Raw genomic sequence first — 27778 nt, forward strand, 5'->3', positions numbered from 1 at the left:
ATTAAAGGCAAAGTGAATAGGAATAAGGAACCTTGGTTCTCAAGGGATATTGCAACTCTGATTAAGAAGAAGAGGGAGTTGTATGACACGTATAGGAAGCAGGGAGTAAATAAGGTGCTTGAGGAGTATAAGAAGTGCAAGAAAATACTTACGGAAGAAATCAGGAGGGCTAAAAGAAGACGTGAGGTTGCCTTGGCAGTCAAAGTGAAGGATAATCCAAAGAGCTTTTACAGGTATAGTAAGAGCAAAACGATTGTAAGGGATAAAATTGGTCCTCTTGAAGATCAGAGTGGTCGGCTATGTGCGGAACTAAAGCAAATGGGGGAGATCTTAAATAGGTTTTTTGCGTCTGTATTTACTAAGGAAACTGGCATGAAGTCTATGGAATTAAGGGAAACAAGTAGTGAGATCATGGAAACTGTACAGATCGAAAAGGAGGAGGTGCTTGCTGTCTTGAGGAAAATTAAAGTGGATAAATCCCCGGGACCTGACAGAGTGTTCCCTCGGACCTTGAAGGAGACTAGTGTTGAAATTGCGGGGGTCCTGGCAGAAATATTTAAAATGTCGCTGTCTATGGGTGACGTGCCGGAGGATTGGAGAGTGGCTCATGTTGTTCCGTTGTTTAAAAAAGGATCGAAAAGTAATCTGAGAAATTATAGGCCAGTAAGTTTAACGTCGGTAGTAGGTAAATTATTGGAGGGAGTACTAAGAGACAGAATCTACAAGCATTTGGATAGACAGGGGCTTATTAGGGAGAGTCAACATGGCTTTGTGCGTGGTAGGTCATGTTTGACCAATCTGTTGGAGTTTTTTGAGGAGGTTACCAGGAAAGTGGATGAAGGGAAGGCAGTGGATATTGTCTACATGGACTTCAGTAAGGCCTTTGACAAGGTCCCGCATGGGAGGTTAGTTAGGAAAATTCAGTCGCTAGGTATACGTGGAGAGGTGGTAAATTGGATTAGACATTGGCTCAATGGAAGAAGCCAAAGAGTGGTGGTAGAGAATTGCTTCTCTGAGTGGAGGCCTGTGACTAGTGGTGTGCCACAGGGATCAGTGCTGGGTCCATTGTTATTTGTCATCTATATCAATGATCTGGATAATAATGTGGTAAATTGGATCAGCAAATTTGCTGATGATACAAAGATTGGAGGTGTAGTAGACAGTGAGGAAGGTTTTCAGAGCCTGCAGAGGGACTTGGACCAGCTGGAAAAATGGGCTGAAAAATGGCAGATGGAGCTTAATACAGACAAGTGTGAGGTATTGCATGTTGGAAGGACAAACCAAGGTAGAACATACAGGATTAATGGTAAGGCACCGAGGAGTGCAGTGGAACAGAGGGATCTGGGAATACAGATACAAAATTCCCTAAAAGTGGTGTCACAGGTAGATAGGGTCGTAAAGAGAGCTTTTGATACATTGGCCTTTATTAATCAAAGTATTGAGTATAAGAGCTGGAATGTTATGATGAGGTTGTATAAGGCATTGGTGAGGCTGAATCTGGAGTATTGTGTTCAGTTTTGGTCACCAAATTACAGGAAGGATCTAAATAAGGTTGAACGAGTGCAGAGAAGGTTTACAAGGATGTTGCTGGGACTTGAGAAACTCAGTTACAGAGAAAGGTTGAATAGGTTAGGACTTTATTCCCTGGAGCGAAGAAGAATGAGGGGAGATTTGATAGAGGTATATAAAATTATGATGGGTATTGATAGAGTGAATGCAAGCAGGCTTTTTCCACTGAGGCAAAGGGAGAAAAAAACCAGAGGACATGGGTTAAGGGTGAGGGGGGAAAAGTTTAAAGGGAACATTAGGGGGGCTTCTTCATACAGAGAGTGGTGGGAGTACGGAGTGAGCTGCCAGACGAGGTGGTAAATGCGGGTTCTTTTTTAACATTTAAGAATAAATTGGACAGATACATGGATGGGAGGTGTATGGAGGGATATGGTCCGTGTGCAGGTCAGTGGGACTAGGCAGAAAATGTTTCGGCACAGCCAAGAAGGGCCAAAAGGCCTGTTTCTGTGCTGTAGTTTCTATGGTTCTATGGTTCATTAGTGTCAGAGAAGTGAGTGAGCTGGAAGACATTTTTCAAACAGGTTTATGATAGTACAGCGTTTTGGATAACTTGCTGGTTATATCCAAGTCAGTCAAAGTAAATTACAAAGAAATGAGAAAATACTGATGACCCAGGCATTAGTGATAGCTATAGTTGGAAGCCAGGAATGGTACAAAAGGCCACATGGTCTCCAAAAACAACACTTTAATTATTTGGTGACCCTAATTTAAAGCTACCTTGTTGTCATCGTATGCTGGCTGTAAATCATGTGGGAATATTACTAATGTCAGAAAGGATAAGCATTATTATAATACATTATATCATGACAACAGCAATTAGATTGTTCACCACAAGGAATTTTAACACTTCTAACACTAGTCATAAGCATGGAATAGGTCATTCCACTGCTTCGAGCCACGCTGCCCAGCAACCCCCAATTTAACCCTAGCCTAATCACAGGACAATTTACAATGACCGATTAACCTCCCAACTGGTACACCTTTGGACTGTGAGATGAAATTTGAGCACCTGGAGTTAACTCTCTCATTCCACGGAGAGGACATACAGACTCCTTGCAGATGATGTCGAAATTGATCTCCTGACCTGTAATAGTGACACACTAACCTCTATGCTATCGTGGCGATTTTAGGAAAAACAGAACTTAATTTCCTCAACGGGTCACCTGCATTCCTTTATTTCAGTAATCAGTGATTAATGCTACAGAAAAGAGACTATGGATGCGGCTCTGAGTCAGTTTACGTGTCTCTCATTAACTGCAGTTATCGTATTAACTGATGTTTATTATGGGTATTGAGTGAACACAGCAGTGATGTGCTCAACACTGTAAATGTCCTGTAGAATTTGACTGGCATTTGGACTCCTGCTGAATCAACAGTGCACCTTTTTATTGAAGGCGGCTTTTGTTTGAGTTGGCCCTCATTTCAGTATTAGACTTTGCAACTCATGCTGACTTTTCAGACTCTGCAGCGGTAGAGTCCAACATATCTTTGTAAGGATTGCGGAATGCATCCTTACACTGATCCAGGAATACTCTCCTTTCCCTCCAATAATATTGCTGCTTAAATTCATCCTGTATGCTCTGGCTGTGGTGTCTGAAGCAGTGGAACTCTGAATGAACTGCATTGTAGCGGCCAGTAGGTGCCCTTGGGTCACTGATTTTACTGTGTATTAATGAGGACATACTTAGCACAACCGTTGGGCTTCCAATCTGGCGGAAGATCCAGATTGGCCTTCAATTCAGGTAGAGATGTACGACAAGGCCTATGGAGTTGATTTGTTCATAGGTTCTTTCACAGATGACTTTTTGAAGGACATGCGGCAAACTCTCCAATTTTTCTTTCAGCCTTGGAAGGAAAACGTTCTAAATGAGAACCTAAAACCATTGCTCAAGAGTCGAGATAGATGGAAATGGAGTGAAAGGCATAAGGATTTTGAATTGTACAAGAAAGTACAAGCTGCTCCAGTGCCAGTCAGCATTCACTTGGCCGGTATGTGTTTGGTTGATCAGTCAAATTATTACTAAAGACCTTGTAAGTTCAAAACAGAATATCTATCAAACAGTGAGAATTAAAGGAATGTTTCATGTTATAGTTCTAGCACACCTGCTCACCAACTTTTCTAAATCGGGTTCTGATTTAAAGTTGTGCTTTTATCCTGAACTATTCACCAAGATAGTCAGTTTCTACACACTGTGGCCAGTGTATGTGTACACCTGCTCGTTAATGAAAATAACTGATCCGTCAATCATGTGGCAGTTACTCAATGCATAAAAGCCTGCAGCCATGGTCAAGAGGTTCATTTGTTGTTCAGACCAAACATCTGAATGGGGATGAAATACGATCTAAGTGACATTGACCGTAAAATGATTGTTGGTGCCAGACAGGGTGGTTTGAGTATCTCAGAAGCTGTTCATCTCCTGAGATTTTCAGTCACAACCATCTCTAGAGTTTACAGGAATGGTGCGATTAAAAAAAAAAATCAAGTAAGCAGCATTTCTGTGGACAAAAATGCCATGTTAACAAGAAAAAAATCAGAGAAGGATGGCCAGACTGCTTCAAGCTGACAGGAAGGCGACTGTAACTCAAATACTACGCGTTGCAACAGTAGTGTGCAGAAGAGCACTTCTGAATGCACAACACATCAGACCCTGAAGCGGATGGGCAACAGCAGCAGATGACCACAAATATTCACTCAGTGGCCACTTTATTAGATACAGGAGGTACTTAATAAAGTGGCCACAGGATGTATATCCCCTGCTAAATACTTGCAAAATCTTAAAGAGCTCACGTGCCTTTTAAACTATAAGACTTGTCTATGATTTCTCACAAAAAAACCAGCAAAAATGACCTTTAATACGAGGGGTGATTGATAAGTTTGTGGTCTAAGGTAGAAGGAGTCAATTTTAGAAAACCTAGCACATTTATTTTTCAACATAGTCCCCTCCTACATGTGCACACTTAGTCCAGCAGTCGTGGAGCATACAGATCCCTTCTTTGTAGAAGTGGTCCACAACAGGGGTGATTGATAAGTTTGTGGCCTAAGGTAGAAGGAGATGAGTTATTAACTTCAAACTTTCTGCATTATCACTCAAAGAGTTGAACTGTACGTGCATGTAACGAGAGCGTCTTGGACCTCTAGGTGGCCCACAGCAGGGGTGATTGATAAGTTTATGGCCTAAGGTAGAAGGAGATGAGTTATACAGCTGTTGTTACACGCACATGCAGATCAACCCTTTGAGTGAAAATGCAGAAAGTTTGAAGTTAGTAACTCATATCCTTCTACCTTAGGCCACAAACTTATCAATCACCCTGGCTGTGGACCACTTTCTGGAGGTCTAAGACACCAACTTCTACAAAGAAGGGATCCGTATGCTTCACGACTGCTGGATTAAGCGTGTAAATGTAGGAAAAATAAATGTGCTAGTTTTTCTAGTATTGACTCCTACCTTAGGCCACAAACTTGTCAATCACCCCTCGTAGCTTGAAATAGTCTGAGGGTATAACCTGAGTGAAACACAACCCTCTGGTGGAGTTACTGATCCATTTATTAAAATGTGTTACTGCTGCTACGTTTGTAGATGGAGGATACTGGACAGGCATGTGAGCACAATTCACTTAGTTCATTGGGTGTAAGGCACTTTGGGAAGGTAAGAGGTCATTCCGTTTGCCGTATAAGTGAAAGTTTACAGCCTTGTTTTCAGTGGGCTGCTCAGTTATAACAATGGCGTTGGAGATCAGCACTCTGATAACAAAGAGAGCTGCATTTTCCATTGATTATGACAGCACGAGTACGCCCTTTATCCGCTCTACAATGAGATCATAAACAATCTATTCATTGTACTGGATCATGTTTGATCCAGGCTGTGTACACCCTCGTGTGCTAACCATGCAGTTTCGAGAAGGTGGTGTCCATCATTGGGTACTCTCACCATCCAGGACATGCTCTCTCCTCATTACTACCATCAGGGAGGAGGTACAGTAACCATGTTGGTGGATGCAGAGTAAAAGACTAAATGTGAGCACCATGGCCCCAGCTGATAGACGTCCCAGAGAAGTTGATGCTTGATCAAAGATGAGGCATAACTACGCTCAGGGGTGGCTGGCTAGTTTTTGTTTTTAACTGAAGTCTGGATGCTGGGAACTAAATGCTGGCCCCACGACAGCCACACCATGCAGGCTATGCTTCCTTTATTTGGTTGTTCTCATCACAGCAATGTAACTTACGTTTGTTTGTGTGCCTCATTAAATCTGGTGAAGAAACTAATATGAAGATAACTGAGCACTTCTTCATTTTAATTTGCTTCAGCATAATGGGTACAGAGAGATTGAGCTTCAGTAGCTGAAATTAAACCCTGTATTAGCAAAACATCACCAAAAACAAACCGTCTGAATTGGAGGGATGTGCAAGGATAAGCGGAGAAGGGGAAACTTTATGAACTTTGCTCCAACTAGCCGATATTTACTTATAGCTTTTGGACACCTCCGAACAAGAGTCTTTCATGATCGTGACATCTGAACAGACACTAAAATGTTAGCGTACAAAGCAGAGGTAATCCCAACACTCCTGTATGCAACAGAAACCTGGACAACATACCGACAACATCTGAAAGCACTTGAAAAGTTCCATCAACGCTGTCTTCGAAACATCTTAAATATCAGCTGGGAAGATAGAAGAACCAATGTCAGTGTGCTAAGTGAAGCAAAAACAACAAGCATTGAAGCCTACGTCATCAAGAACCAACTAAGATGGAGCGGTCATGTTGTTCGGATGAAAGACGAACTTCTGCCGAAACAAATCTTCTACTCCCAGCTTAAAGAAGACAAACGTAAAAGAGGTGGACAACAGATGAGATTCAAAGACGTCTTAAAAGCCAACATGAAGAAATGTAACATCAACAATTGGGAAACCAATAGCAAGGACAGGAAACTCTGGTAAACCATCGTCCGAGAAGGAACAGCAACTTTCGAAGCCAGCAGATGTGCAGAATTAGAAGAAAAGAGAAGAAAATGGAAAGAGAGGCAGCAACAACCAAAGCCTGATCTGCCATCTGGAACTACCTGTCCTGAATGCGGAAGGACTTTCAAGGCCAGGATTGGACCCATAAGCCACTTGAGAGCCCATAAATTTGTAGATCAACAGAACGGAGACTATCATCCTCCATCTGGAGGGATAGCCATGACGACGACTTACAGATACAGTGCGAAACAACCTTTCCAGCCCAACAAGCCGTACCACCTCGCAATCCACCTATTTAACCCTACCCCAATCACAGGACAATTTACAGTGACCAATTAACCTGCTAACCAGTACATCTTTGGACTGTGGGAGGAAACTGGAGCACCCGGAGGAAACGCACATGATCATGGTGAGGGTGTACAAGCTCCTCATAAATGGTGCCTGAATTGAACTCTGAACTCTGGAATGCCCTCAGCTGCAATTGCATTGCGCTAACCACTAGTCTACCAGTGCATCCCAAACAGCTATTTCCCATGTCGCTGACCAAACTTCACTAGAATGGTTCTGTGCTTTGGAAGTAATGTTAATGTTTGGAAGTAATTAAAAAATCAATCTTGGATTTATCAAAATGTAATCAAATTTACACAGAAGACTTCCAATTACCTAAAAAATTGAAGGGGGGCCACAGCTGATGTGACATCTAACAGACATCTTCAACATCTCTCTGGAACAGTCCACTGTCCCCTCAGGCTTCAAGGCAGCCAGCATTATCCCAGTGCCCAACAGGGTGATATTAACTGGCCTCAATGCCTACTGTACAATGGCACTGACCTCAGTAATAAAATGGGTTGAATGACTGGTCATAGATTGCACTAAATCCCATCTTTCTGCTTACATTGGACCCTTTCCAGTTGCTTATCGCTCAGATTGGACCTCTGATGATGCCACACCCTCTGTACTCCAATCTGCCCTGTCCCATCTGGTAATTGGTGCCTCATATGCCAGGATGTAGTTCATCGACTTCAGCTCAGTATTTAATACGATCATCCTTTAGAGGCTGGTGGATAAGTTGTCTTCCTTGCGTCTGAACACCTCTCTATAACTGGATTTCTTGACTAAAGGTCACAGCCAGTCCGTGTTGGCAGAAACATCTCTAGCTCTACCACGCTGAGCGCCGGCGCTCCCAAGGCTGCGTGTTCAGCCCACTGCTGTTCATGCTGCACTGCCAGCACATCACTGCACTGCTAGATCCAGCTCAAACCGACTCATCAACTTCGCTGATAACACCACAGTGGTTGGCCTCATCAACGACGATGCTGGTGGAATGGGACAAGCCCAGCAACTTGAGACTCAGTGTGGACAAAAACAAAGAGATGATTTTGGTCTTCATGGAAATTCATGAAACTCCTCACTGCACATACATGGTTTTTTTGTGGAGACAGTTAGGAGCACCAACTTTCCGGGAGTACACAATGGACAATCTCACCTGGTCTCTCAACACCACTTCTTTGGCCAATAAAGCACAGCAGCATCTTCACTTCTGGAGGAGATTGCGGCGGGTGAGGCATTCACCACCCCCACCCCTATTCTAACCAGTTTTTAAAGGAGAACCACTGCAAGTCTCCAGACCAGCTGCACACTGACTGGTTACAGGAACTGCAAGGCATCTGACTGCAAGACCCTGCAAAGGATTATGAAGACTGATGAGTAGATCATCAAGGTCTCTCTTCCGCCCATCAGAGATTTTCATCAGGAACACTGCGTACGCAGGACCCTTAGTATTGTCAATGATCCCTCCTATACGTCCAACAATCCCTTTGATCCCCTACCTCAATCAGGCAGGAGGTACCATAGCATTAGGACAAGAACTGTTAGGATAAGAAACAGCTTCTTCTGCCAGGCCATAAGACTACTGAACTCCCTGCCACCACCCAGGTCTCATCACACCTGAAGCGCCAGTAGCATTATACTTTTTAACTTGTGTGGTGAATGCATCTTATTATTTGTTAATTTACTCGTGGTAATATTACGTTGTGTTATGCGTGAGAGTTATCTGTACTGACTTGTGCACCTTGGTTTGGAGGAGCATTATTTCATAAGACCATAAGATATAGGAGCAGAAGTAGGCCATTCGGCCTATCGAGTCAGCTCCACCATTCAATCATGGGCTCATCCAATTCTTCTAGTCATCCCCACTCCCCTGCTTTCTCCCCATACCCTTTGATGCCCTGGCTAATCAAGAACATATTTATCTCTGTCTTAAATGCACCCAATAATTTGGCCTACACAGCCACTCATGGCAACAAATTCCACCCTCTGACTAAAGTAATTTCTCTGCATCTCTATTCTAAATGGACGTCCTCCAATCCTGAGGTTGTGCCCTTTTGTCCTAGACTCCCCTACCATAGAAAATAACTTTACCATATCTGATCTGTTCAGGCCTTTTAACATTCAGAATGTTTCTGTGAGATCCCCCCTCATTCTGCTGAACTCCAGGGAATACAGCCCAAGAGTTGCCAGACGTTCCTCATACAGTAACCCCATCATTCCTGGAATCATTCTCGTGAATCTTCTCTGAACCCTCTCCAATGTCAGTATATCCTTTCTAAAATAAGGAGCCCAAAACTGCACATAATACTCCAAGTGTGGTCTCATGAGTGCCTTATAGAGCCTCAACATCACATCCCTGCTCTTACATTGTACACCTCTAGAAATGAATGCCATTTCTTTGTCAGTTACATGTTTACAGTTGAATGACAATAAAGTGTGTTGAACTTGGATTAAAATCATGTATTTAGGGGAACATTGTTTTATTAGCTAAAGTCTTTAGATTATTTAAGTGTTTGTAAATATGCAAATCTAAATATTTTAACATTTTTAATACAAATCACTTTTTAAGTGATCATGATTTGCATTAAACAAATGAAAGAATTAGGTATTTCTGTTCTGGGTCAGTAAAATTCTAATTCTCCCTATGACATGTTCCTGCCACATAGTAATGGATTGCCACGTAGTAACAGTCTGTCTCAATCCATGTAATAAAATACAGGGGTTGTATATCTGCTTTATTTTCACATTTCATGGAATAGTTTATTTTACATCCTTTCCATAATTTTGTTTGAATCCCAGATTGGTAAAGAGCGCTCAATTGCGCTCAGAAAGGCAACATACTACCGTGTGGGATGCTGAGCTAACTGGTCTTTACTATTACGCAGTAATAGTATCTGTGAAATTTGTTGTTTTGTGACAGCAGTACAGTGCAAAGATAAAAAATTACTACAAATTATAAAATAAGCAAGGTAGTGTTTATGGACTGTTCAGAAATCTGATGCTGGAGGGGAAGAAGCTGTTACTAAATTATTTTGAATCCTGTATCTCCTCCTTGATGAGAAGACAGTATGTTCAGGATTGTGAGGGTCTTGGGCAATGGAAGGCGGTCTGTTGAAGATGTGCCTGTTGTAGGGAGGATTGTGCCTGTGATAGGGTTGGCTGAATCTACAACCCTCTACAGCAGGGGTTCCCAACCTTTTTTTATGCCACGGACCAATACAATTAAGCAAAGGGTCCATGGACCCCTGGTTGGGAACTACAGCCTCTATCCTAGTCAGAATGTTCTCCAGTTCACACCTCTTGAAATTTGCAAGATGTACCAAATCTTCTCAAACTCCAAAGTAGAGTAGCTGGCATGCCTTCTCCGTGACTGCATCAAATTGTTGGGCCAACGGTAGAACTTTTCAGATGTTGAAACCCAAGAATGTGACCCCCTCAATGAGGGCAGTTGTGTGTTTTCCTGACGTCCTTTTCCTAAAGTCCTTAATCATTTCCTTGGTCTTGCTGACATTGAGTGCGATATTTTGTATAATAGTGATTTTTTTTTTGCTTTAACTATAAAATGCTATAATCTTTCTATATTTTAGGTGATACTTTAAGAGCTGAACAGCTTGAAAGCATTCACAAAGGTTATGAGGACTGGCATAAAAAGCTTAAACCTTACAGAGACACTACAAACCCCAAGTTACCATCAACCAGACTAGAAGCTAAGTTGGAGTTAGACAATTGTGTGACAGTCTGTCTCAAGCCGGCAATTTTTCAAAAGGTACTGTCCCACATATTTTACAGAACTTGTTTTTTTGATGGGTCTGCACAGAAAATCCTTTTTATCCACCCCCACCCCCCCATTCTTTCTCTCATCTGCTGTTTGTTCTGAAATACCAAGGCTCCCAGGGTTACAGATTTACCTTACAGAAATCTGACCTTATACAAATTCTCCCATAATTTTAAATCAATTTTCAAGCTAGTAGTAATAAAAAAAATTCATAGGATTCATTAATGACTGGATACAGTTTATATTTAGGTTTAATTAGGGGCAATTAGTCAGTGAAATGAAAGCAGGTGTATGTAGATAGAATGCTACAAAATGTACAGCAATTGATTTAATCTTACATGGGAAGTTGTGTCTGACCAGTTTTTCAAGGAATTTATCAGGAAAGATGATGAAGACAAGGCAGTGGACGTTGTCTACATGGACTTTTATAAGGGATTTGACAAGGTCCTGCATGAGAGGTTAGTCAAGAAGGTTCAATTGCTTGGCATTCAAGACGAAGTAGTAAATTGGATGAGACATTGGATTTGTGGGTACTTGCTTCTCTGACTGGAGGCCTGTGACTAGTGGAGTGCTGCAGGGATTGGTGCTGGGTTCATTGTTGCTCCTCATCTATATCAATGATTGGGATGATAATGTGGTTAACTTGATCAGCAAATTAGCAGATGATAATTTAGGATTGGGAGCGTACTGGACAGCGAGGAAGACTATCATCGCTTGCAGTGGGATCTGGACCAGCTGGAAAAAATGGGAGAAGGAATTTAATGCAGTCAAGTGCGAGGTATTGTACTTTTTTAGGACCAACCAGGGTAGGTCTTCCACAGTGAATGGTAGAACAAAGGGATCTGGGAATATAGGTCCATAATTCATTGAAAGTGGCAGCACAGGTTGATGGGGTCAAAGGCTTTAAATATGTAAGAAAGCTTTAAGCACATTGGCTTTCATATATCAAAGTATTGAGTACAGGAGATGGGATATTATGCTGAAGTTGTAAAATATATTGGTGAGGCCTAATTTCGAGTAATGTGTGCAGTTTTGGTCACCTACCTACAGGAATGATGTAAATAGGGTTGAAAGAGTACAGAGAAAATTTACAAGGATGTTGCCAGGACTAGAGGACCTCAGTTATAAGGGAAGATTGCAAGCAGACTTCTTCTACTGAGTTTGGGTGGGACTACAACTAGAGGTCATGGGTTAAGGGTGAAAGGTGAAAAGTTTAAAGGGAACATGAGAAGAAACTACTTTGTGGGTGGTGAGAGTGTGGAATGAGCTGCCAGTCGAAGTGGTGCATGTGAACTCAATTTCAACGTTTAAGAGAGATCTGGATGGGTATGTGGGTGCAGGTCAATCGGACTAGGCCAGTTGAAATGGGTTGGTATGGACAAGACGGGCCAAAAGGCCAGTTTCTGTGCTGACTCTTACGGCCAGTTCTCGGTAATGAACCCTTGATTAACCTGGGATATTCTTTTAAGTGCTAGGATCATTACAAAGACATGAACAAAAAATCCTGACCTTGGTAAATTAGGCTACTGAATTCCGAAAAAAGCATTCTAACCATTGTCTAATATTTCACTGAACATAATGCTTGACACTGTATTTCACAAAAATCAATAATTTATTCAAAAGTGAATACATACATTGAACTTGTTTTTCCATAATTTAATACTAGTTATCTTTGAAATTAAAGAATGCAGTCATTGGTATTCAAGTGGTTTTAGCAATAACTACAATCAAGTGAATTCCCAAAATTGACCTCTAGTAAATATTTTACAATTCTAATTAAATTTTCTCAACCAGCTGAAGGCTTTATTCGTTTCGAATTTTTGTTACATCAATCCAGACTAATCAAATTGCAGAATATAGCTCTTCTCTTGAAGTAGTTTGTTACTTTAATGCATGTGTTATTCGAGGTACATTGTTCAGAATATGATAAACCAGAAGTCTAGATGCAAGTACAATGTTTAATAGTAATTCTTGAAGGGTGGAGATCTCCCAGTATCCTTGCCTGCTCTCATCTGTTGTGTTCCAATCTCAAACTGTCACTTAAGATATTGTATTCTTATTTAAAAATAATTCCAAACTTTATTGCTGTACCCTGATTTTATTTCATTCATTGTTTTTATTTATTTTATAGAACTTGTGTATATCTAATTGAGAAAAAGTCAGCCAGAACAAAATTTGTCAGTGCTTAGTATTTTATACCTCTTTCAATCTGATCAGTTCCTGAAACCTGGGCCACCATACTGCTCAGTTGTTTTGTCCTGATGCATAGATGGGTGACTGTTTCTTTCTTGGCTACCGAGGATAAACTCAGCCCAAAGTCAGTTTAGTAGGATGATTCAATCATCCTATATCCATGCTTATTTTTGATGAGTATCATATTGGCTTTCCATTAGCCATTATTCTGCTTTTCCAGTCCCAAAGATACACAATTATTCCCAGTATAAAACTCATACTAAGAATAATTACTGTTTTCTGCTCTTCAACCAACTTCTATTTATTTGTAGGATTTAACCATGAATCTTGTTTTGAACTTTGAAGGCAGGTGGCATTTCATTGCATAACTTTGCCAAGTTGCTTTTGGAGATTGAGAAGCCTTCTGAAATAGTAAATCATTATCTGTGGAGACCTTATTAATCTCAAAAAGTCAACGCATTAAGTCAATTGCATAAACATAACTAGAGCTACAATGGATATGTCTTTACATCTTTCTTTCCACCAAAAGATTCTCCTCACTGTTCAGTTAACAGTATTAACTTGTTCAGTCAGAAACTGCCTCTTTGAGATAAATATCTCACCCAAGGAAAGTGTTGCCGTTCCCATAACATTGTTTGCTTTCACGGGCGCTTTGACCACCTACTCCATTTTTTTTTGCCATTGAATTTCATAATAGGGCTTCCATACTCCTCTAACTACAGCCTATCTAAAACCCCTCTGCTCTATATTCTATCCAATAATGAAAACAATCTCACAAAGAATCTCATTTTTACAACCTTTGTATGCAGAGTTCAGTGTCACTCCCAGTCAGTCCACCCATTTTACCCTAACTTCTCCACTTTCAGCTGGCATCAAATGTTTTTGATTAAAATTCCAAAATGCCTGAGACAGAAATTAAAATGTCTCCAATAAATTGGAGAAACCAAGAGAAGACATTAATAACCATCATATAAAACAGCACCGGGTATACTGTATCATACTAAAACATGCTACCAAGAGGGCCTCATCTTACTCAAAGTTAATCTGATTTTAAAGCTAGTCACATATAATTGTTGGCATTCTTGATATAGAAATCTCCAGATTGATAGGTTAAGCAGATGCATCAGGTTTAAGTGATAAGCATAAATAGAAAATGCATCTAATACAACTCCTTGCTACAGCATAGAACACAAGTAAATTGCTGACCTCGGACATGATTTTCTTAATCATTTTCTTTATCTAGATTATTGGTACTTTAGCAGAATTGATTAGATATCAAATGAATTATTGATTCAACCATGAAACCACTTAATAAATGTGAACTAATCCAATTTCTCTAATGGCCGCTTATAACTTTGGCTCAACTGGCTACATTGCACTCTTAATTGTGAGAGGTTCTGACCAATTATCTGCACACAGGTACCTTCTATGGAAGAATATTCATCTGTTCTGATTTGGGACTGAATAAATTCTGATGGGACAAATCTAGGCACTTAGTTGAATAATCACTAAAAATTCCCTGAAGCTAATCAGAATCTGCCATAAATGTGCAACAAACTAACGGTGACAATATTCTCTCACAAATGTTCTGTATTTTTAAGAATTGCTTCAGTGTACTATATTAAAGTTCATGATGTGATTGTACGAATGGCTACCTCTCCAATCCCAGGACTTTAATCATTCTGAAGCCTAAAATGAAAACAATATCATAGGTTAGTTTTGATCTCAAATTAAAGCTATTTTTGTGCATTTTTCCTCAGCATGTACTGAAGTAGTCACATCGGCAATGTCTGAAAGCCTAATAAGGATATGCTAAAGACTCATCATTCTCAAGACAACAATATAGCAATATAATCATTCTAAGATAGTATGATAACATATACCCAGTCACCTGATTCATCACTTGGCAATATTTGTAATTTTTGTTCAAACCAATGTAGAACATATTTAAGTGGCTTGGTCATCTCTATCATAAATACATTGCTTTAATCTGTTACTGAACAAAACTTCTGAATTATATTGTACAATTAAAATTATGTACAGAATTAATAGTTTTAATTATTCAGTAAATCATACTTTTAATCGCAGATGTTTTATTGTCAGGTAGTTACATCCAGGTTTATTTGCAACTTGACCATAACCATGATCAAATATTTCTTAGAAAGTTCGATCAAGTGGGTGTGAGCAAATATATGCTCGCTTGTCCAGCACTTGCTGTGCTATTTTCTTAATGCTGTCATCAAGATTTTCAGGAGAATCTAATAAATAAAAAAAAGCATTAGGGAATAATATCATTGATCAGCACCTGATAAAGCCAAGAAAAGTGATATAGATAAAACTGGCAATATTGGCATTAAACTAGAAAGAATGCAGAAAAGATCTGAGGATGCTGACTGAGCTCAGGGGCCCGAGTTACAAAGACAGGCTGCATAGACTAGGATGTTGTTACCCTGGAAGTAGAAGATTGATGGTGACCTGATAGAGATTTATCATTCATATCTGAGAATTGATTTGCTGTGCTCTTCTCTCAAAATATGGCCATCTGTAAATCTCAGTGAACAGAACATTACTACCTAGTCTTTTGGCAAAAGACTTTGATTTTAAACTTAACATATTCAATTTCCCTTCTAATAGTCTATCACGATCAATTTTTTCATTTACTATTGAGTAACTTGGGAGACAAGCATTTACAGATCAAGTAGTGGCACTGTCTACAATAATATCCAGTACAAGATAAATATTAATGTTTACTAACGGATTCTGAGAAAGAACCAAGGATAGTTTCTAAAATGCACAAGTATCCCCATTACAGAGTAACGATTAATGTTTGCAATTCTGCATTAAAAGATTATCCCTGTGCACAGAAAAAAAGATTTTTTAAATACCGATCTTATTCATCTGTTACACAAGTCAAAGGATAATCTACAAAAAGGGTTTCACTAATCCATAAAAATAGCAAATCCTCAAAGCCCAACTCTACACATTACACTCACTCATTATAAAGCTATAAATGTGTAACTTTTATCATGTTATACTTTAAATATTTATAACATTTAGAAACAAGTACACTAATTATAAACTGACAAGGATCAGGCATTGCAAGATAAATAAAGATAGATGTGGCTATCTTACAAGAAACATCTCATCATAGCAACAATTGTTTCTTCCCCCATCACAATTACCACATCCAGAAATCTATTCCATATGAAGACCCACCATATAGATCAACCAAATTAGATTTTTTTTGTTTGCCTTCCATCCAGAGTTTATCTTAGCATATGAATTTAGATTTATAAGTTCTTCTTAAGGCTATATAGCTCAGCTTGTTCGTCAGCTTTCTGACATTATGGTGGGTGCTCATAGCTTTTCAATACATTATCACTCTGGTCTGCAAATATCCCTGACAAAAAGAGTGAATAACTCTAAAACTGTTTCAAAAGTACACGTATAAACATTTAAAGTGCTCAGGGAATGCTAAGTTTCTCAGAAAAAAAAGTCATGCCAATTTAATCCAGTAACTTTTAATTTTAACTTACTTGCAGAAAATAAGAAAGGCAGATAACTCTTTTGGGGAGCTGGCATGGGCTTATGAGTTGAACATAAGAAACAGGAGCAGGAGTAGGCCATCCGGCCCATCGAGCCTGCCCCACCATTCAATAAGATCGTGGCTGATCTGTCCATAAACTCAGCTCCATCTACCTGCCTTTTCCCCATAACCCTTAATTCCCCTACTATGTAAAAATCTATCAAACCTTGTCTTAAATATATTTAATGAAGAAGCCTTAACTGCTTCCCTGGGCAGAGAATGCCATAGATTCACCACTCTCTGGGAAAAACAGTTTCTTCTCATTTCCATCCTAAATTTTCTCCCCTGAATCTTGAGGCAATGTCCCCTAGTTCTCATTTCACCTACCAATGGAAACAACTTTCCTATTTCTAACTTATCTGTCCCTTTCAAAATTTTGTATGTTTCTATAAGATCCCCTCTCATTCTTCTGAATTCCAGAGAGTATAGTCCCAGGTGACTCAATCTCTCCTCATAGGTTAACCCCTTCATCTCTGGAATCAACCTGGTGAACCTCCTCTGCACTGCCTCCAAAGCCAGTATATCCTTCCTCAAGTATGGAGACCAAAACTGCACACAGTACTCCAGGTGTGGTCCCACCAGTACCTTGTATAATTGCAGCATGGCCTCTCGGCTCTTGAATTCAATCCCTCTAGCAATGAAGGCCAACATTTCGTTTGCCCTTTTAATAACCTGTTGCACCTGCAGGCCAACCTTTTGCGATTCATGCACAAGCACTCCCAAGTCCCTCTGCACAACAGCATGCTGCAATCTTTCACCATTTAAATAATAATCTTCTCTTCTACTATTCCTTCCAAAGTGGATGATCTCGCATTTACCAATGTTGTATTCCATCTGCCAGACCTTGGCCCACTCACTTACCCTATCTCTATCCCTCTGCAGACTTTCCACATCCTCTGAACAATTTGCTTTTCCACTCAGTTTAGTGTCATCAGCAAATTTTGCTACGCTACACTCAGTCCCCTCTTCCAAATTATCAATGTTTCCCCCTATCCACTGCACTCATTATGTCCTCAAAGAACTCCAGTAATTTTGTCAAACAGGACCTGCCCTTTCTGAATCCATGCTGCATCTGTCTAATGGAACCACTCCTTTCTAAATGTTTCGCTATTTCTTCCTTGACAGCTTCAAGCATTTTCCTGACTACAGATGTTAAGCTAACTGGCCTATAGTTGCCTGTCTTTCGCCTACATCCTTTTTTAAAAAGTGGCGTGACATTTGCTGTCTTCCAATCCGCTGGGACCTGCCCAGAGTCTACAGAATTTTGGTAAGAGATTACCAGTGCGTCTACTAAAACCTCCGCCAATTCCCTCAGCTCCCTGGGATGCATCCCATCAGGACCAGGGGACTTATCTACCTTCAGGCCCTCTAGTTTGCTCATCACTATCTCTTTAGTGACAGTGATTTTATCGAGGTCCTCACCTCCCATTTCGTCCATAACTTCATTGAAGGGTTTCTGTTGCAAAATTTAATTACTGTATTCCATACATTACCAAACACTCTGGGAATTGCTGAATACAAAAACAAATCTCAAAGTAAGGCTTAAATAATTTCTCCACAAATTACTTCCCTATATTTGATAACTGCTCACTCTTTAGTTGGATTTAAAAATACTCATCTCTTTATTCACTCACAATGCTAGAAATTTCATGCCCAGACCAACTATCACAAATTAAATTACCAGGTTTTCATGTTTCTGAACAGTCTTCTGTGATCAAGGATGGCTGCTTTCCACTCCAGTTTTTGAGGTATTTGAGGTGGCTGGAGCATCAAATGAGAAATCGGAAGATTCTGCCACATGTTGTGGTGCTTCACACAGTGGGTGGGTGGCTAGTTGTCGTGGACTCCATGCACTGTGTCTGCATGGATTTCATGCCTCTTACTCCGAGCTCCATCATGGTGATTGACTTACAGGTAACCTCTACTATTCATTAAGAAATTATACCAGATACTTAACATTACTGCATCTCTCTCCCCTACCCCCCCATGATCACTTCTGAGACAGTGTAGTCCAGTAGAATTACACTAAATATTTCACAATGCAATTGAAAAAGATTTCAAACCATTAGTATGGTGCAGTCTTTTTTTTTGTTAATAGGTCAGAATTATGCAAGATAATTGGCCTGCAAAATTAATTGTTTTTTTCTCTAGAGATGCTACCCGATCTGCTTGTATTTTCAGTATTCTTTACTTCCACTATCTGTGGTATTTTGCTTTGGTGGATTTTGGACATTGCTTAAGTTTTCTGTTGATAGCTGCCTTTTCCAATGCACATTGCTAGAGACAACAGCACTTTCAGTTTTTAATGAAAATGTCAACCTTTTTATGCACTTAACACTATTTACCTTTCACGAATTCTTGTTAAGTACTTACTTTTCTGTAGTTTTGCCATTTGATAGTTATTCTGGAAATGGGCCTCAGAGCAAAAGGTGTTGGCAAGTAAAATCTGATGATAGAAAGAGAACAGCTGGGAAACACTTCAGAAAATCATGTCAAATCAAAGAGGAAACAGATGTTAGCTATCTGTCTCCTCTTTTATCCTGCAAAATGCCTGAATTCATCTTTCTATAAAAAAAAACACAATTAAACAGAAATAGTAAAATTAACCCCAATAGGCATTTTAAATGAAAGAATATTAATAGTTCAGAGACCGTGCATTATCCTTGTGATCTTTAAATGTTAAAAGGTATGAATCATTTTTGAAGAAAGCTACAATGCTTGTTGTACATTGTCTTAAATTTAGAGCAGTCCTGTGAAAATCTGATGCAGTTATCTTTAAATTCCCTCTTGCCTTTATGCAGGGAAAACATTTCTCTCTAACTTATTCATCCCCTTCAAAAATTTTATGTTCCTCAATCAGATTCCTTCAGCCTTCTCTGTTCCAAAGGAAATCAACCACCAGCCTTTCCAATTTCTTCTCGTAAGCCTCTTGTATTCCCTCCAATGCAAATGCATCCTTCCTGATATGAAAGGCAAATAGATTTGGCAAACAGCTCTCCAGCTGTGACTGAGACAACGCTTTAAATAGTTATACCATAAGCCATGCTTATTTTTTTATGAACCAGCCAATGAAGGCCAGTATCCTGTCTACCCCCAGTGCCGGTGCCTTAAGGATTCATTGGACATTCACACCAAGGTCACTGTGCCAAGTCTACACACATGAAGGGAAAGGAATGACTACAGGGCACTCGGGTATCTGTGAAGTAATTTAAATGATTCTGAATTAGTCAGCTGCTTTAAACATTATAGAAATGTGTTTTTAAATTATTTATCTTTTTATTTTTTACTTATATCATTAACTTTTAATAGTTCAGAATATACATTCTCCCAGAGTTTCTTCTGGGTACTGTGGCTTTCGTCCACAGTCCAAAAATGCATCAGTCAATAGGTTAATTGGTCAATGTAAATTGTTTCATGATTGGTATCAGATTGAATCAGAGGATTGCTGGGCGGCATGGCTCAAAAGGCTGGAAGGGCCTATTCTGCTCTGTATTTCAGTAAATAAATTTTAAAAATATGTTTTGTATATTTCTGGATGTTGGAGGTACTCACAAACATTTAAAATCCTTCACAGAATTGAATACTAGTTCTTGGGATGCAACTAAACAGGCTGTCAAAAGTTTATTTCATTCGTTTTGTCACTGGGTTCGTACTGGGCCATTTACATGATGGCACCACATCAGGCAAGATTCTGCCTAGGGCAGTGCTAATTTCAATCAGGGTTGCAAATTGACTTAAATAGATCAGGAAAAGGAGTGTCTGAAATGATGAGTCACTGGTGTGTGAGCTGCTGACAGCAGGTTCTAGGCCTTAATGGATGTAACTAGTAGAGTGGATAGGGGAGAACCAGTGGATGTGGTATATTTGGATTTTCAAAAGGCTTTTGACAAGGTCCCACACAGGAGATTAGTGTGCAAACTTAAAGCACACAGCATTGGGGGTAAGGTATTGATGTGGATAGAGAATTGGTTAGCAGACAGGAAGCAAAGAGTGGGAATAAACGAGACCTTTTCAGAATGGCAGGCAGTGACTAATGGGGTACCGCAAGGCTCAGTGCTGGGACCCCAGTTGTTTACAATATATATTAATGACCTGGATGAGGGAATTAAATGCAGCATCTCCAAGTTTGTGGATGACACGAAGCTGGGCGGCAGTGTTAGCTGTGATGAGGATGCCAAGAGGATGCAGGGTGACTTGGATAGGTTGGGTGAGTGGGCAAATTCATGGCAGATGCAATTTAATGTGGATAAATGTGAAGTTATCCACTTTGGTGGCAAAAATAGGAAAACAGATTATTATCTGAATGGTGGCCGATTAGGAAAAGGGGAGGTGCAACGAGACCTGGGTGTCATTATACACCAGTCATTGAAAGTGGGCATGCAGGTACAGCAGGCGGTGAAAAAGGCAAATGGTATGCTGGCATTTATAGCGAGAGGATTCGAGTACAGGAGCAGGGAGGTACTACTGCAGTTGTACAAGGCCTTGGTGAGACCACACCTGGAGTATTGTGTGCAGTTTTGGTCCCCTAATCTGAGGAAAGACATCCTTGCCATAGAGGGAGTACAGAGAAGGTTCACCAGATTGATTCCTGGGATGGCAGGACTTTCATATGAAGAAAGACTGGATGAACTTGGCTTGTACTCGTTGGAATTTAGAAGATTGAGGGGGGATCTGATTGAAACGTATAAAATCCTAAAGGGATTGGACAGGCTAGATGCAGGAAGATTGCTCCCGATGTTGGGGAAGTCCAGAACGAGGGGTCACAGTTTGAGGATAAAGGGGAAGCCTTTTAGGACCGAGATTAGGAAAAACTTCTTCACACAGAGAGTGGTGAATCTGTGGAATTCTCTGCCACAGGAAACAGTTGAGGCCAGTTCATTGGCTATATTTAAGAGGGAGTTAGATATGGCCCTTGTGGCTACAGGGATCAGGGGGTATGGAGGGAAGGCTGGTGCAGGGTTCAGAGTTGGATGATCAGCCATGATCATAATAAATGGCGGTGCAGGCTCGAAGGACCGAATAGCCTACTCCTGCACCTATTTTCTATGTTTCTATGTTTAATTTATGAAGTATAATACAGCTGTCATTTCAAGATACAGCTATCTGCTTTACAAGTAGCATTTGCACCTTTAACACTTGAAAAAAAAATACACTGTACTTGTTTGACAGAAAGCCAAGGAAGATTCTGAAGCACTCTATCATTTTACATGATGATACTTCGAACCTTGATTTTAAAAGAATCTAAAATTTAGATTTTAAAAAAGCTTAACATTTTCTTTAGTTCCACAGAAATCACACTAGAAACTTAATTATTAGGCAATTCCATATGAATGAAATGTGGCAGCTCAACTGAGGAGACTGGTGGTGCATGTTTAAATTTACGCTTCTGCACGTGCAAAAAAATCTATATTCTGAGCTGAATTCAGCAAAGCAATCGACTGAACAGTTACCAGCCTAGAGCTATCGTGTGCTGGCTCTATCTCTGGCTAATTAGTCATGACAACCACAAAGTAAGCCAGCTCGATCAATCAGTGGCACAGTATTGAGTGGGAATCAATTGAAAGGTAGTGATTGTGAAGATCAACAGGTAATAAGCATCTGTTCCATAAAAGAAAAAATTGAAATACTGCTGTCCATTAGAATAAATGTAGATAAAACAAAAGTAATAGCTTACAAAAATGTGGAATATTTTTGAACCATATTCCAAGTGGCACCAAGGCAAAAAAAAATCAGAGAGGATGATAGAGTAAAAATACTCTTGTGAAAACAAGATGATATTTTTGGAACCACTGGCCTAACACAAGCAGAAAAACGCAACACTGTTGAGAACAGGGCTTGTGCATTATAAGGCACGTCAGGAAGTTGTTAGCATCGTTTGATTTCGATCTCAAGTAATCCCAATTCACCAGAGAAAAGAAAAAAATGGACTAGTTAACTTAGCTGTTTTCTACATTCTGCAGCCACACAGCAAGATATATTCGACCGAACAGCAGGCAAATTAGAAAGCAGATCATGAGCACCCAACATGTTCTGCACCAATATTAATACATAAATATTTTAATCTCCTTCCCAATTGACAGTTTATTTTTACTGTAGATTTAATTGGAGTAATAATCATTGATTAGGTCATTGATACCTACCTCATGATCATGATTACGGAGGCCAATGCTGATTGAGCGACTAGCTCTTGAGATAACTGCTGTCATAGCATAAAGGTTAATAAGAACATCGGCTACTTTCTTTACCACCAGTTGCTCTTCCACTATAGTCTTTGGAGGGAGGTGCACACGATCCATTGATGAACATGAACAAAAAAATAAATTTAATGTTGTTATATCAAGATAATTTCAGCCTACTTGACCTGCTTTCTCCCTAATTTTGTTAATTCACTTCACAAGTATGCATTCAAATTATTATCTTAGAAATCTCTGCCTCTTTGATACCTACGCTTAAACTAATCCAGTATTCTGAATTAGTTATAATCATACTTTATTGATCCTGGGGGAAATTGGTTTTCGTTACAGTTGCACCATAAATAATTAAATAGTAATATAACCATAAATAGTTAAATAGTAATATGTAGATTATGCCAGGAAATGTCCAGGACCAGCCTATTGGCTCAGGGTGTCTGACCCTCCAAGGGAGGAGTTGTAAAGTTTGATGGCCACAGGCAGGAATGACTTCCTATGACGCTCTGTGTTGCATCTCAGTGGGATGAGTCTCTGGCTGAATGTACTCCTGTGCCCACCCAGTACATTATGTAGTGGATGGGAGACATTGTCCAAGATGGCATGCAACTTGGACAGCATCCTCTTTTCAGACACCACCGTCAGAGAGTCCAGTTCCATCCCCACAACATCACTGGCCTTACGAATAAGTTTGTCGATTCTGTTGGTGTCTGCTACCCTCAGCCTGCTGCCCCAGAACACAACAGCAAACATCATCGCACTGGCCACCACAGACTCGTAGAACATCCACAGCATCGTCCGGCAGATGTTAAAGGACCTCAGTCTCCTCAGGAAATATAGACGGCTCTGACCCTTCTTGTAGACAGCCTCAGTGTTCTTAGACCAGTCCAGTTTATTGTCAATTCGTATCCCCAGGTATTTGTAATCCTCCACCAAGTCCACACTGACCCCCTGGATGGAAACAGGGGTCACCGGTACCTTAGCTCTCCTCAGGTCTACCACCAGCTTCTTAGTCTTCAACAGGAATTCTGCAGATGCTGGAAATTCCTGAAACGTCGACTGTACCTCTTCCTAGAGATGCTGCCTGGCCTGCTGCGTTCACCAGCAACTTTGATGTGTGTAGCTCCTTAGTCTTTTTCACATTAAGCTGCAGATAATTCTGCTCACACCATGTGACAAAGTTTCCTACCGTAGCCCTGTACTCAGCCTCATCTCCCTTGCTGATGCCTCCAACTATGGCAGAGTCATCCGAAAACTTCTGAAGATGTCAAGACTCTGTGCAACTAAGTCTGAGCATTAATGAATTTAATGAATAATGGAGTAATGAATTACTGCGTTAAAGGTGATCATAAATTTGTTTTCAAGCTGGCAAATGTCCTCTTGATCTTTTCCAGTGAAATTCATGCACTTTAACATTTTGGTATGAAAATAATGAACTGTTAATATAAATAAGTTGGTACAATTCTAAACAGAACACAGAAACAGAAGGCTCAGGGTGTATATTTACATAAATTATTATAATTGGTTAACAAAAAGCACATGGGTCCCTGGAATTTGTAAGAAGAGGCAGAAAGTTGAAGACATTTATCAGACTGATCTCATAGTGACTTCTTGGATGGAAGTCAAAATGGGAGTTGTCTTGTAGAAACAAATCATTTAAGTAGTTTTCTATTGTGGAGAGTCATGAAATCACACCATGTAATTACAAAATGTGGTGATCTAAAGTCAAGGACAGAGGTATGGTGGGTTGGTCAGGTTCACAAGGCCATCACATGCATATACCTTAAAACCTCAGGGATATAAACTTTCAGAAATGAGGTTTAAAACACAAAAATTAGATGGAATGGTGAATCCGTTTAATATCTCAATAAAGATCACTTTTCTCTGGAGTGACCATTTTGAGGCTCAACACTACAGCCAAGAAGCTGAAGAAATAAAGAAGGTTCAGTTGAGATTATTATTATTATTATTATTATTACTACTACTACTAAATTTACAGTTATGAGTTAACTACAATGGTGTGATTTGGAACTGCATAGGGTAGGCAAGGAATTTTGTTCCTCTGTTCAGTTAACCCCTTGGGTGTTTTCAATGAATCTTGTAGTTTTATGGTTGGTTTTGCTACTACTATTTTTTAATTCCAGATTTATTCAGATTTCAGGATAGGAGCTTATTGATCAATGTTCTAAATCTCTGCATGGTCATCCAATAATATAATCATTATTTAACTCCTGCTCCTATGATATTGTCTTGTGAAAGAGTATATTAATAAGAAGCAAACACAGTTCTCATTAGAAAAGGAATTACACGTCTTCCCCAGCATAAGAACGTGTATCTTAAGTACAGCTAGCACCGACAAACAAGTGTTTGGGGGACCTGTGGGATGGATTTTCCAGCTGCTGTGGGCTGCAGGCATCTTTCGCTGCCTGAGAACATGGCTCTTTCAGATTACTCTGTATAGGTTGGTCCCAGGTTACGACAGGACAGAACCTGTCCATGATCTGGGGCTAACCTGTACTGGGTAATTTGAAAGAGGTAATTAAAATTAATAAGAACAAGCAAGCAGAGACCAAATGACATATGGGCGACACAGATATAAAATTAACAACAAAAGTTTTAGAAAGCTAAAGATACATCAAGAAGAATGTTGCTAGTGGCTGAATCAGGCACCAATCTCAACAATGCTGGATAGTTCTGAGGCTGGAACAATGGTGATAAATTGTTTTGGCATTAGTATAGTCCTGTCAGGTCATACCTTCTGCTGTGCAGATGGCAAATACCAAATATGAGTTACAGCCAAAGCTGTAAAATTTTACATGTTTCTACAGAATGATAATAAAGGCTCCAATTCACAGTAGGACTCTATAAGTATTAATTTTTCTCAAAAGGAATCAATGTCAAGTTTTTTTTAGCACATATTATAATATTTAAATGAAAGCAAGAGTTAAAATGGCCCAGACTATTTCCTCTAGTGATAACGACAAAAGGGTAAAAATTGGCTGTAGCACCAGGAATAACTGCTGTTCTTTAAAATAATACAACAAAAAAAAAATTCTGAGAGAGAAAATATGCCTCAGTTTAATACCTTATCTGGATGTCTCACACTCCAACCACCTTGAATGTGCCAGTGGCTGATTCCTCAGGGGGAAAATAAACAGCTTCTCTAGGCTTGCTGCGTTGTTGGAGGTGCTCCACTTTGTATCCAATGTTAAACAAAAACAGAAAATGCCAGGAGCACTCAGCAGGTCTGGCAGTATTTGTGGAACGAGAAGCACAGTACCACTTCCTTTCAAGGAAGCTCACTGCCTCTTCAACCCAAAATGTTTATTCTATTTTTTTGCTTTCCACAGATGCTGCCTGACTTGCTGAGTGTTTTGGGCACTTGGTTTTTATTCCACATGTAACACCCTTCTAATGACTTCATTTTGCTTCTTTACACTCCCATTGAATAAAGAAAAATCCTTATAGAGTGCCATTAAGAGACTGAAGAGCTCCCAAAGCACTTTCCAACCAGAGTAGTTTTAAAGTGCGGACTCTATCACGGGGCAGGAAACACCTTGTTAATTTACACACAACAAACTTGCACAAAGACCAATGGGATGATTACCAGATCAATGTTTTAGGGACATTGACGGAAGGGTAATAATTGGCTGTGACAGGAAAATAACTGCTTTTCTTTGAAGTAATGCTAAGATATCTCACGTCTGTTTGAGAGAACAAATGGGCCTCAGCTCAGCACCTGGTGCAAAGGGTAGCCCCTCCAACAGTGCACTGGTTCTACACTGCACAATCAGCCTGAATTTTGTACTCAAATTCCTGAAGACGGATCATTCACTATTACTCTATTATCTATGGTGCACAAATGCTGTCAGCTTTATTTTGGACTTTAAGGCTCAATAAGATGTAAATGGCACTTTGGGGTATGGGAATGAATGTTATTCCCCTCTTTATTTTTATTCTGGATCAACATTCAGGTAATGGCAGTAATGCCAGTTAGCCACATTTACAGAAGCTATTCCGTTTTCTCATGTTCACCAGCATTCATTATTTAAAATTCATGCTTAAAATTCTAACTTGATTTGCCTCCCCCAGGTGACAAAGCTCTAATGATCTTGAGATCATACATTCTGAGTAATGTAATGACTCCACTGATATTTCATACATTCTTAATAAACATCAGCTCTACTTTCCTTACAACTATAACTGCAGTTAATCATTTGAATTCAAAAGCTTTTTTCCCCCCACATCTTCCTCAGTAGGGACACAAGTGTTCTGATGGGTTTTAATGTGAGAATGAGAATGATAAATGAAAGACTTCTTGCAGCCTTTGAAAGGAGTGGTGCTGAGGCTGATAACATTACCCAAATCAGGTTTATTATCCAGAATGACATACCCCTGGTTATGTTAAAGGAATAGTTTACAAGAGAAAATAAACTTAAAGGCCAGCACAGTAAGGCTTTTAAGTGAGTTGTCAGCTCAGATTTTTCCTCAAATCTCTTACCCTTACATGCAATTTAGGAAGAGACTTCCAGTCTATTGAGTCTATGCCAGCTCAATCAATTCTGTCAATCCCATTCCCCAGCTTATTTCATTGTAACCCATTGTTCTCCACATGGCCAATAATTCCCATTCTGATGCACTGCAGGCAATTTACAAAAGCCAATTAACCTAACAACCAGCACATCTTTAGCTGCGAGAGGAAACCAGTGGACCCAGGAGAAAGACAGACAATGGCAGGGAGAACTTGCAAACTTTACAGAGATCACCTGCAGTCAAATATGAACCTAGGTTATGAGATTGTACTTTGCACTTACTACCTGACACTCTAAATTATTCTTTTCTATGAATGCCAGTCACGTAAGAGACACCAGCTCTGCTAATGCTTAGGGATAAGAACTGACTAATAACAGCTGCTCTTGCTAGGGGGTACATTTTGTCTAGACAGATCTGAAGCCCATAAATGCTGGTAGATTGATATTTCACAGTAAAGGCATTTGAAAATTAATAACTATTTTAGTTCACCTTGACCATGCTTTATTGGAAAACCACGCTTTTACAGAATCTGTTAGTGTAGCCTTGCCAGAAATTTAAATTTCCCAGTGTTTGAAGGAGTGCAGATGTACAAGCTGAACAATATAGGGTGAATGTCCATAACCAGACCAGATACAATTTTTATCAAT

General features: G+C 39.8%; 2 protein-coding genes across 4 annotated transcripts in view; one reads left to right on the forward strand and one right to left on the reverse strand.

Moving 5' to 3' along the window:
• cfap92 (cilia and flagella associated protein 92 (putative)) overlaps window positions 1-14830 on the forward strand; it is a 125399-nt gene extending 110569 nt beyond the window's left edge. For all 3 annotated transcript variants that reach the window (XM_072280356.1, XM_072280355.1, XM_072280357.1), the window contains 3 exons: window positions 3414-3558; window positions 10444-10622; window positions 14585-14830. In XM_072280356.1, coding sequence (XP_072136457.1) covers window positions 3414-3558; window positions 10444-10622; window positions 14585-14599 — 339 coding nt within the window. In that variant the 3' untranslated portion in view covers window positions 14600-14830. The remainder of the gene's footprint in view (window positions 1-3413; window positions 3559-10443; window positions 10623-14584) is intronic.
• Window positions 12225-27778, reverse strand: part of acad9 (acyl-CoA dehydrogenase family, member 9) — a 68145-nt gene continuing 52591 nt past the window's right edge. The window contains exons 16-19 of the mRNA XM_072280358.1: window positions 22551-22679; window positions 18784-18856; window positions 14901-15082; window positions 12225-14513 (exon numbers count right to left, since the gene is read on the reverse strand). Coding sequence (XP_072136459.1) covers window positions 14982-15082; window positions 18784-18856; window positions 22551-22679 — 303 coding nt within the window. The 3' untranslated portion in view covers window positions 12225-14513; window positions 14901-14981. The remainder of the gene's footprint in view (window positions 14514-14900; window positions 15083-18783; window positions 18857-22550; window positions 22680-27778) is intronic.

This window comes from Mobula birostris, chromosome 16 (genome assembly GCF_030028105.1).
Source record: "Mobula birostris isolate sMobBir1 chromosome 16, sMobBir1.hap1, whole genome shotgun sequence".
NCBI classification, from domain to species: domain Eukaryota; kingdom Metazoa; phylum Chordata; class Chondrichthyes; order Myliobatiformes; family Myliobatidae; genus Mobula; species Mobula birostris.